The sequence below is a fragment of the Haemaphysalis longicornis genome, unplaced genomic scaffold (assembly GCF_048455015.1).
Source record: "Haemaphysalis longicornis isolate Haplotype H1 unplaced genomic scaffold, Haemaphysalis longicornis Haplotype H1 scaffold_12, whole genome shotgun sequence".
NCBI lineage: Eukaryota > Metazoa > Arthropoda > Arachnida > Ixodida > Ixodidae > Haemaphysalis > Haemaphysalis longicornis.
This window is the reverse complement of record NW_027526225.1, coordinates 51,910,474-51,920,961: the sequence shown is the minus strand read 5'-3', so window position 1 is coordinate 51,920,961 and position 10,488 is coordinate 51,910,474. Positions and strand designations below refer to the sequence as shown.

Below are 10,488 nucleotides of genomic sequence, written 5' to 3'. Positions count from 1 at the left end.
AAGCATTACTTCGCTTTTTAAAGGACACATGCTCGTCTGAACGATTGTAGAGACACCGTTTACCATTTTTTATTCGTCATTTGGTGAGTTTACCTTTTCAGTGTTATGATATTATCACCCGTGGTATTGTTGTTGTAGCTACTTGTCTTTTTCTTTTCTTACTCCTGATGCTTTATTCCCCGTTTCTTTAATACCCTTTCTTTCTCTTTAAGTCCCTCCTTCCCCACTTCTCATGCGTAAGGTAGCCAATCGGGCTGTCACCTGGTTAACCTCCCTGCCTTTCATGCACTGTATTATCATCCTTCGTTCCTTCACCTATGACCAGCTTTCCTGTGACGAGTTGGGTGCGACAAGTGGGCGTGTTCCCGCTCTCGCTGCCAACACGGTCAGCGATTTTGCTATGCCGTTAAGATTATTACTGAGTCGCTTATAGTGTGCCCCCAATGAATGACAAAGTTCTTTTATTAATTGTTAGCTTTTGTTTGCGTTGTGTTTCTTTTTACTTTTTTTCCCTTTTTTCCTGGCTCCGGCCCCCTCCGAAACGAAATTCTGGTTCCTGGGTTCGAATCCTAAAACGAGCTCACGTTGTTTTCTGTGTCTGATGGAGGCGAAAAGCAAAAACGCCCGTTAAAGATCCCCAGGTGGTCGAAAATTAATCCGGAGCCCTCCACTACGGCGCGCCTCATCGCCTGCGTTGCGTCAGCGCGTTGAACCCTACAATCAATTAATCAATCAATCAATCAATCAATCAATCAATCAATCAATCAATCAATCAATCAATCAATCAATCAATCAATCAATCAATCAATCAATCAATCAATCAATCAATCAATCAATCAATCAATCAATCAATGCTTTCTATGTCCATATTGTGCAAGTTTAAAGTATTATAAGTGGTCGCACACCGGCTTTCTTCGCAAAAACTGTGATAAGAAAATGCCGTGGCGTAGCACGCCTGCTATGCCTTGCGTTGGCCATCCTGGCTACTTGTGGCGTATGAGGATGCGGCGGCTTTATGCTCTCCCCCAATTTCTTTCCGTGCCGGTGGCAAGCTGCCTATTTGTAAGTTTGAAGTAGAGGAAGGTATATAATAATATTTCAGTGCTGCAGAAGCTGTAATCGCAAGAAACGCAAAAAAAAAATCTCGTTTGAAAAAATTTCGCACAGATGGGCTGAATTTTCCTGGCGATTATTAACTTTCTTGGTTCCTGGCATTGAAACATGAGAAAAAAAGAATAGATGATGTCAAGTCACGCACAACCTTCCGCGAAAAAATGGGCCCAGCGCACACACGTTTTCATGCCACTGAGCCCTTTCCACATCACTTCAAGGTGGGTGTAATTTGGGTGCGTGTGATGACCCCTCCACCTCGTCGCATTTCTGTGATGATCGAGCAAAGACACATCCGCATCAATTACGATAACTTCTTAAGTAAACATGGAGCGGAAAGGAAAGGGGGCGGCGGGATGTACTGCTTACTATTCCCGCATTGTCTCATTTACAGAATAACATCCACTCGCAGCCACATTGTTTGTTTTCTCCGGTGCATGGGACCATGAGCAGTCAAGCCGTTTGTCAATTTAGCTGGGGCACCTTGTTGACTATAGCGTGCCACCTCCACTCTGCATTATGTGCAATGTGCTCCAGTACGTTGTTGAGTAGTCTGCACAAGGACAGTTTGCCGGTGGTTTTGTTTTCGCGAAACAGGCAAAACTATCCCGACGAAATAGCTTTACACAAGGTGCAATATCTTGCCATCTGCTGGCTAATGCCATCTGCTGGTTCGCTTTCAACACTGGCGACATTCTTTTGACGACTGCTAAGGAGGGTCCGCCGTTCGATCTTCAGGGCTTTGAGGGGTAGCTCAGATTGATATTGATAGAGGCTGAGGTTGATAGGGCCTGTGAAAAACGACATGAGAAGCCGTTCATTGATCGCGCTTAAGGGGTGGTTTACGAAATCCCCCTCACCTGTTGAAAGTCCTGCATCGTCCAAACTTGGAGATGTTTGAACGACCCCCTCAGGGAGCATGCGCAAAATCTGAAGTGTAGTAATGGCGCACATTTGACAACAAATTGTGATTCCTGCACAAACTGTGAGCCACGATTTTTCGAGACAAAGCAAGAAGGCCCGAGAACTGCTCGAGGCGCATCGCATAAGATTGAAGGGAAGGAACTGCGTTAGTGATACTTCGGTGGTATTGTTCAAAGCTGAGGGGCGGTTTTTAGATAAATTCTTGCGCTGACGCTGTGTGCACGTCTATTGTGCGTGCCGGGATGTATGTATAAATGTACGTTGCTGTCGTTGCTATTACACTGTTGGAAGTGTAGCGCCTCTCCGTGCCTCCTTTCTTGTGTTTTGTGTATTTGCGCCACTCAGTATGTTCGTGAACCTAAACCAACACGCCCAGCAACACGTTATCTTGAAAAGAAGGAAGCACAGAGGCAGTGGCAAGAATTATAGCTGTTTTATTTCCACTTATGTACATATGTACACTGTTCACTCAGACACACACAAACCACTGCACCAGTGTAAAAACGTTCGCTATACAACGAGGGCCGTTCTCCGGCTGTTACAGTATTGTACACACAGTGTGTTATCACAGCAGACCGAGTACTGCGTGCCAAGAGCTACTCTGTCAACTAAACGCTATTCACCTAAGGAGCGCCGTAGCATCGACCTGACTGCAAGCGGGGGACTTGCGCTGGCTGGGGCCAGTGGACTGCGCCGGGGTTCGCCTTTGTCTTCGCAAAATCAGCCAACAAAACAATGCAAAGCGGCTGGTAACGACTGGTGTGAAGCGGTGTGGCTAACTAGGAACTGTTCACTCAGAAGTCGGGAACCAAAGGTTGCAAAGCTGAGTAAGAGAGAGGTGAGGTATTCGTTAAATTCTCGGAAAAACTGGTTACGTTCAAAACACGCAGTGTTAGTAGTTACCTTCAATTTTCCACCAAACCCGTGTGTCGATAATTTGGCACACGTTAAACAACCCCAGGTCGTGGGAATTGATCCCTAGCTCTCAACTACAGCGTGCCTCATAGTCTAAGTGTAACTTCGGCTTGTTAACATCGCCCCCACCCCACCCACAGGAAAAAGGGAATTTCAAGTTTATACTGGCCTAAAGACGGTTTCTCTTGAATGATTTTAAGAATATGTTCGCTTTACAGTTTATTGTAGAACACCAGGGTTTGAGCAGAGTGCAGTTTTTTACCAATGTGCGTCTGCTGCATCCACTCTGACAACATGAATTGCGTAATGAATGGTGAACAAGCATTCAAAATAAGTTTATGGCGACCTTCTCACTTAGACAAATCAATCGCATGAATTCGACTGTCCCTTCACGCCTAAGGTTACCTGAAGGAAGTTCATAAAATTAGTATTGTACAAAACTTATGGACACATTTAACTAAGCGCATATTTGTTTTTGGAGGAAATATCCCGCCAAAAGTGTAAAAATAAAACGAGCACCTCTGGCTTGAATTTTTGAGCAGTATATTTTGCACAAACATTTTCTCCCTTTTAAATTGTGGCATTTTTTCAGTTGGCGAAAAAAGGAATGTCCGACTATGAAGGACTTGAAAGCACACACAAATGACCATTGAGAAACCCATAAAAATGTGAAAACATGCCCCCGCCTTTTCATATTAGCCAGTGCCGCAGATATGCGCTTGTGCACTTAGCCGTATATTCTGACGAGAAAACTTCTGCATATCCACGTGAGAGATTTGAGGAATCGTGATCAACCGGCAGCACTGCCAACGAACTAAAGTTTGCACGCCGCAGCAAAAGTCGAGGTCTCAGGTCAGGCAAATTATACGCATTCAAGGACAAAATGATGCAGACCACAACAGGTAGATTCAAAGCAGTACCCGTTGGCACAAACAGCAAAGAAGTTGCGTCCTGGAGCACACAAATCACGCCCAAACAACTAGCACTTCTAGTGGTGACTGGTAATTTTCTAGCTTTGCACTCCTTCGTCTCTCCACGATTTTTTCTCACCTCTCCGAAGTAACGCATTACTGCGTCACAACAGCACCGCGTGCACACTTCCGGGGGGAAAAGAAGCTCTAGGCTGCCCAGTGGCCCCAGCGGCGCGCAGAGGCACCCTTTACGACCGCGAACGACAGCACAGAACAACACCACCAAACTACTCGCTGGCCTCAACAACAAACTCGAGAGGGCGGGGGCTCTCTCGCCTGCTACCACCACTAGAGCGCTAACACATGAAGCGGCAGGAGAGCAACAGGCCAGCCGGGAGAGGCCGGCCCAAACTCCGTTGCGATGCATAGATGCTACAGCTGCGGCAGGCGCTGTCGTCTCAGCTGCAGGGGTGATGGCAATCTAGAAGGCGACCCGGACCGGGCCGTGGGCGCACGCGAGGCCCCTGGCGCACAGCGCGAAGGGGCTGAAGTACTCTTCAGAGCCGCCAGGACAAGGGCAAGGTGCGCTGCAAATTCCCCCTGCCCCAGATTCCGGGCGAAATCCTCGACTATGCCAGGACTGGCCCAGCTTACGACTATGCTAGTCCTGGACTGGGAACTGTCCAGGACCGCTACTAGTCTTATGCCAGGGCCGGCTTAGTTCAAGACTATGCTAGTACAGGAGCGGTAACAGTCCAGGGCCGTTGCTAGTCCTATTCGAGGACCGGCATAGTTCAGAACTATGCTAGTCCTTGGGTGGTAACAGTCCAGGGGCGGTATTCTCGTAACTGTCCCTTTTGAAAACGTCCCTTTTGCGTCCCTTTCATCGTGACGTACTTCCGGTTAAGCAGTAAGCGTTGGCAGTAGGTTTGCCGCGCTTGCGTTATGTCACTTCCGGTTGTTTGCTTTTAGCCAGACAGGGCTCGCAAAAGGGACACTTTTGAAGGGGCCGCAAAAGGGACAAAACTCAAGAATACCGCCCCAGGACTGTTATTAGTCCTACGCCAGGACAGGCATAGTTAAGGACTGTGCTAGTCCGGGAATGGTAACCGTCCGGGGCCGTTACTAGTCCTACGCCAGGACTGGGAGAATGAGGTCCTGGAGTTCTGGCGAAGTCCTAGTACTGGCAATCTCAAGTGGCGGAATCGAAATTCGCCATAGGCGGATTAGTTGCACCCAGGACAATCCCGCCAGTGCTCCAGTGGCAGAGTGTTCACTAATTGGCTCATAACAGAACAGCAGAGAAGCGTACGGCGGTCGTATCAAACCCTTACGCCATTCTTTGGGCTTTCTTAATGCTTTTAACGGCATCGCTGCGTCGTAGTCGCATTGTCGGCGGCTGGGGCGCGACCTGTAGTTTACGCTTAAGAAACTATTGCTGCCCGCGCTTGAACTCGTGTGCAGGAAGGTACTTACGTATTTTCTCCTGTTCATTCAGCGCTGCCTATTGATCTACTCCGGTGACTCTGCTCAACCAAAGCCGGAAAGTTGCTACTACTGGTAGAAATCCCCGAACCAGGATGGCTGACGGCTAAAAGGTCATCCCTTTTCATGAATCTGTTGAGGTAAGTTGTCTCGCCGAAAAACGTGGTGTATTAGAGCGCCTACCCAATGATATTCACCTGGGAGAAGAGCAAACACGCCCTTGTGTTCGTGATTTCAGCGGACGTTAAAGGTTTCCAGGTGGTAAAGGTAGTCCGGAGCCCTCTACTGCGGCGAGCCTCATCGTCTGTGAACCATAGGAGCGTTACACCTCATAATAAAATATTATTCGCTTGCAGTAAATCGCCGATCCAAGTCCAAGCAATCGCGTTCTTTTCCTCATCAAGGGCTCTCTTGGCTCTTTCTCTTGACTCAAATATACCTCACAGCCTATTCTGCTTTGAATGTGAGCGAAGCCCTCAACATAGCGGCGCAAAACGGAATTCTTGCCTTGCGCGGCAGAGTGGCGCAAAGTGGCCGGAAATATGGTGTCCAAGTGTGGCAGAACTTCAATGCGCTGTTAGTCTATAACGTGTTTCTTGTCCGGTATAATAACGGAATGGATGCAGATTTTACCGTTAAATGACCCCAAAATGTCTTGGTGACCTTAGGCTAATGTTGGAACGAGAACGATGCACTACTTACTTTTTTGCACTTTTTATACGCTTAAAAACACCGAACGGAGTTTTAGTTGTCCTATTCAAACGCAACACATATGCAAAAATAATAGCTCTCAAGTTAGGACTCGGGATTTATCTTATGGACCGTACTAGACACTGTTTGCCGCAAAATAATGAACCTAATCTGAATGAAATTAATTAAAGTAACTGTATTTCAGTCAATATAAGCTTGGTTTTCGCTGTTGGCACAAAAAAAAAAACTGGAAATAAATTTCAAACACAAGGAAATAAATATATGCTGTGGGGCAGAGACGTTAGAAGGCAATGGAAACCGTTTGATGGCCAGCTACAGTAACAACAAGCTGTGAAATTTACACAACACATATGGAGCATGCTTGGTCCGCAGTATGTGATAAATAAATAAATAAATAAATAAATGAATAAATAAATAAATAAATAAATAAATAAATAAATAAATAAATAAATAAATAAATAAATAAATAAATAAATAAATAAATAAAATTTGTTTGCGTTCTACACTTCATAGGAGTTCAGCAGCATCTTCTATCATTATGCGTTCAATAATTAGCAAATTATTCGTATAACCACTCAATAATTGCGCGCACAGTTCTAAGGTTGACGGAAAGATGTGAATCTAACAGATATTTGCCTATGAAGCAAGAAAAATCGGAATCTTGAAATGTCGAGCTTTGAACAAAACTTCAAAATTTAACCTAATAAGTTCCACATAGGTTCCACATAAAAACGTCGACACCCAGATCGGACGGCTGAATGAATGAAATGACGTACGATTCAATAGCGACGAAGATTGAAGCTTTAAATTATTCACGGGTGCTTTATGCGGCAAAAAATGTTTTACTTTTAACGTTGCTCCTTAAACTCATTCTGCTTCGAACAAGAAACGACTACTGCGATATTTTGCGGTGATTCCGCTGCCGTCTCACTTGGTTTACGATACGTAGTGTTGTTTTCAGATTGAGGCCTATACGCACCCGCTTCAAGAAAGTATGCAAACTTTTTTGCACTCTTTCTTAACCTTAACGGGAGCTCCATTTAATCTTCACTAATATACGCCCTTGAGGAGAGAAAGTTTGTAATGCACCTCAACACAAATAACTACCGCCTTCGTCACAAATTTGCTTCTTTATGCAAAAGCAGCCATTGCGCGCGTATTTGAGTTCAACGGGTCACCTCGATTGAAAAAAAAAAAAAAAACGCGCTAAATATGTGTGAAAGATCATCAGTGACGTATTAAGGTCGGTAGCCAGCAAGTCTGTTACATCGGCTTATATTTTGAAAGCATAACGAAATATGGCTACCAAAGTACGCAATGCAAACCGGAGTTAGAAAACAATAATACCATGCTACCCACGAGAACCTTCAATGTAGAGAGTTTCAAGTTTTGCAGAGTTTGTCGTCTTTTTTGAGTCAGTCTGTGCTCTAAGAGCGTGAACTTTTAACATCTGCTGGTCTGTCTTTTTTTCATCCTTTTTGCCTCTTCCACTGCAAGACTGCACTATATTTTTAGTTTTTGAAAGAAAATGTTCTTCTTTTTAGCAGTTCAAGTTTAAAAGCAAATTTTTCGCGCTATACAGACTGGCACGAAGCGATATGAATCGCCAACCTCGGCGTACAGACGTGAGATGACGAACACAAAGCGACTAAATCTGTGCTGGCCATTTCCTCATCAAAACTGGCCGGCAAACATTTATGAAGATGACCAAGGGAATGACTACACGAAGATGTTTCTCTCATATAGTGAACATTTGCCGCTCTCAACGACACGCACGAAAAACCCGATTGCTTTCCTTCATTGGGCGTAGTCAGCGCGTTCGAGAACGCTGCTGCTGGAATTAGCTTTCCATTGTATTTTGTTAGTTTGAACACGGGGCCGATACCTCGAAGAGTGACGGAAGCATTTGTGAGCATGTGTCGGCTTGTGCGCCGGTATTCGTCCGAGTTCTGCCGTGCGGTAAAAACATCACAGATCGGTGTCCTGAGGTACAGCAGCGGGCCGAGCCACTGGCGCTTCGGATTGGCTGTCGGCGGGATCGTTCTATCCGCCGTGGACCTCCGGGCCCTCTTTTTGACGAGGTCACGGACAGCGCGCTCAGGTGCTGTCGTCCAGGGCCTCCCGCAGTGTGGCGCTGATTTCGGTGAACGTGGGCCTTTCGTCGGGCCTGTGCGGAAGCATGGAGCATCATGAGTGTTCAGTGTCCCAGCACTGCATAAACTTGCCCGTCGTCATCACCACTGGCGCTGGCTACCACGCCGAAGCACCGAATACAGTAACATAAATATCCGTGCGCGAAACGTAAGCGCGAACTGACACAGGGAGAAGAAAAGGAACTACAAGCGCTCGTGTCGTTTTCCTTCCTTGTTTCTGAGTCAGTTCGCGCTTAAGTTCCATCCATTTATATCCACCAACTAGCACGTTTCTCCACTTTGAATAAAATATCCAGGAAATGACCTGTAATGTAGCCTTCCACGTAGCCGAGTCGGTAAGGCGTCGGGAGCGTCATCCGAAGGTGGTGGCTTCGGTCCCCAAACGAACACTTGCTTTTTCTACTTTAACTTTAACCTTCCCCAAATGGGCTCGCTCCATTCCAAATACATCCAAATATATGCCCTCCCATTTTTTTGCTATTAAGTATTCTCTTGCAATGTCTGCCCCGCTCTACCTGAGGGCAAGAAGGGGGCAGATTTCTTATCACCTCCTCACTAACCGAACTCCTCAGCGAGCTCGGCAAGCCATGGAGCGTTGAGCAAACGCCGTTTGCTACAGTAAGGTCCTGCTTCAAGATGTACAGGAACGACTTACTTAAGCCGTACCAAGAAAGAATTTTACAGCAGCTTTTTTCGCCTATACGAGTGACGAGACGATCAAAATATAATTCACAAGTCAATCAATCAATCAATCAATCAATCAATCAATCAATCAATCAATCAATCAATCAATCAATCAATCAATCAATCAATCAATCAATCAATCAATCAATCAATCAATCAATCAATCAATCAATCAATCAATCAATCAATCAATCAATCAATCGACTGGCAATAGCGAGGAAACTCGGAAGTACAAGTTGCGTTGCTGAGCAAACACTGAGCCACAGGACGAAAGTTTTATCTCGGCCTCGACGGTTGTTTTACTAATGGAGGCGAAAAACGATCGCTGCCATGAGTCGATTTTTGAGCGCATGTTAAAGATACCCGTATGGTGTACACTTACTAATAGCCCTCACCGCTTGAGAGGCTATAGGGGTTGTTTTACTAATGGAGGCGAAAAAAGATAGCTCCCATGAGTCGATTTTTGAGCGCATGTTAAAGGAGTACTGACACGAAATTTCAAAGCTGAGATAACTATGTAAAACGCTTCCTTTTTATCAGGAGATATCTCCCAGCAAGTTTCAACAGCAACCGTTCAGCGAAACATATTTAAAATCCATTTTAATCTTCGCCCGCACGAGAAAGCCCAGAGCGGGCCGACGTGACATCATCTGCTACATGCCCCAAACTGCCGACGTCGGGGCTCCCGTGACGAAGACGACGCGCTGGCTGTGGTTGGCGCGCGCAGCTCGGGCGTGTGTACACGTCATGGTTTTGGGACTGACGTCATGCTGCCCGGGCCTGTGGGGACGGCGAAGACCTCGGCCGGTCTGGGCGCGCGCGTGCGCTCGCTTGCGCGCGCTTCCAGAGAGGCAGCGATACGGCAAGAATGGTGACGCCATGTCATACATGCTGTCATGACGGCCGCTCGGCGTTTTTTTTGTCGAAACCGAAACTGGCACGAATAAACGACGCCGTAAATGAATGTTTACGCTGCGCTCGACCGCCTTATCTGTCATTCTATGATTAGTGGGCTGGTAGGCACGCATAGCAGCAAAAAAAAAACGTAACAAAAATTTCGTGTCAGTACTCCTTTAAAGATAACCGTATGGTGTACACTTATTCATAGCCCTCACCGCTTGAGAGGCTATAGGTGTAGCTACGGGACGTAAAACCACGCAAAAATTTGAAAGTTAGAAATTCTTCACAAGTAAATCAATGCTTTTACTGCGTTCATTGAACACTTTATAATGTTTGAGTCACAAAGGTGGAGGTGCTAAACTGAATAGGTTGGTGCACATTAGTGGCAAAAACAACAACAACAACAAAAAAGACAAAGACAAATACGGCACTGACTTGCAACTGAATTATAGCACAGGAAACAACCGACTTATACTTGTACGTCAGGAAAATCAATAAGCAAAAACAGATTACACAGAATTCGTCTGTTTTGCGGGGAGATTGCCTGGACGTACTAACAGCAGTGAACGCAAATAAATCGTCAATATAGATAGAACGTTGGCTGGTGGTTAGTATAGGCGCTCCTCTGCTCTGCAATTGAGCTGTTTTTATTTGAAGGTGAATTTTATTTCACAACGACAATCGTTGTTAGGTAT

General features: G+C 45.8%; 1 protein-coding gene across 1 annotated transcript in view; it reads right to left on the bottom strand.

The window, feature by feature from the left end:
- Positions 1–2,451: 2,451 nt before the first annotated feature.
- LOC144162644 (tyrosine-protein kinase SYK-like) overlaps positions 2,452–10,488 on the bottom strand; it is a 193,418-nt gene continuing 185,381 nt past the window's right edge. Inside the window, exon 18 of the mRNA XM_077693264.1 lies at positions 2,452–8,223. Coding sequence (XP_077549390.1) covers positions 8,154–8,223 — 70 coding nt within the window. The 3' untranslated portion in view covers positions 2,452–8,153. The remainder of the gene's footprint in view (positions 8,224–10,488) is intronic.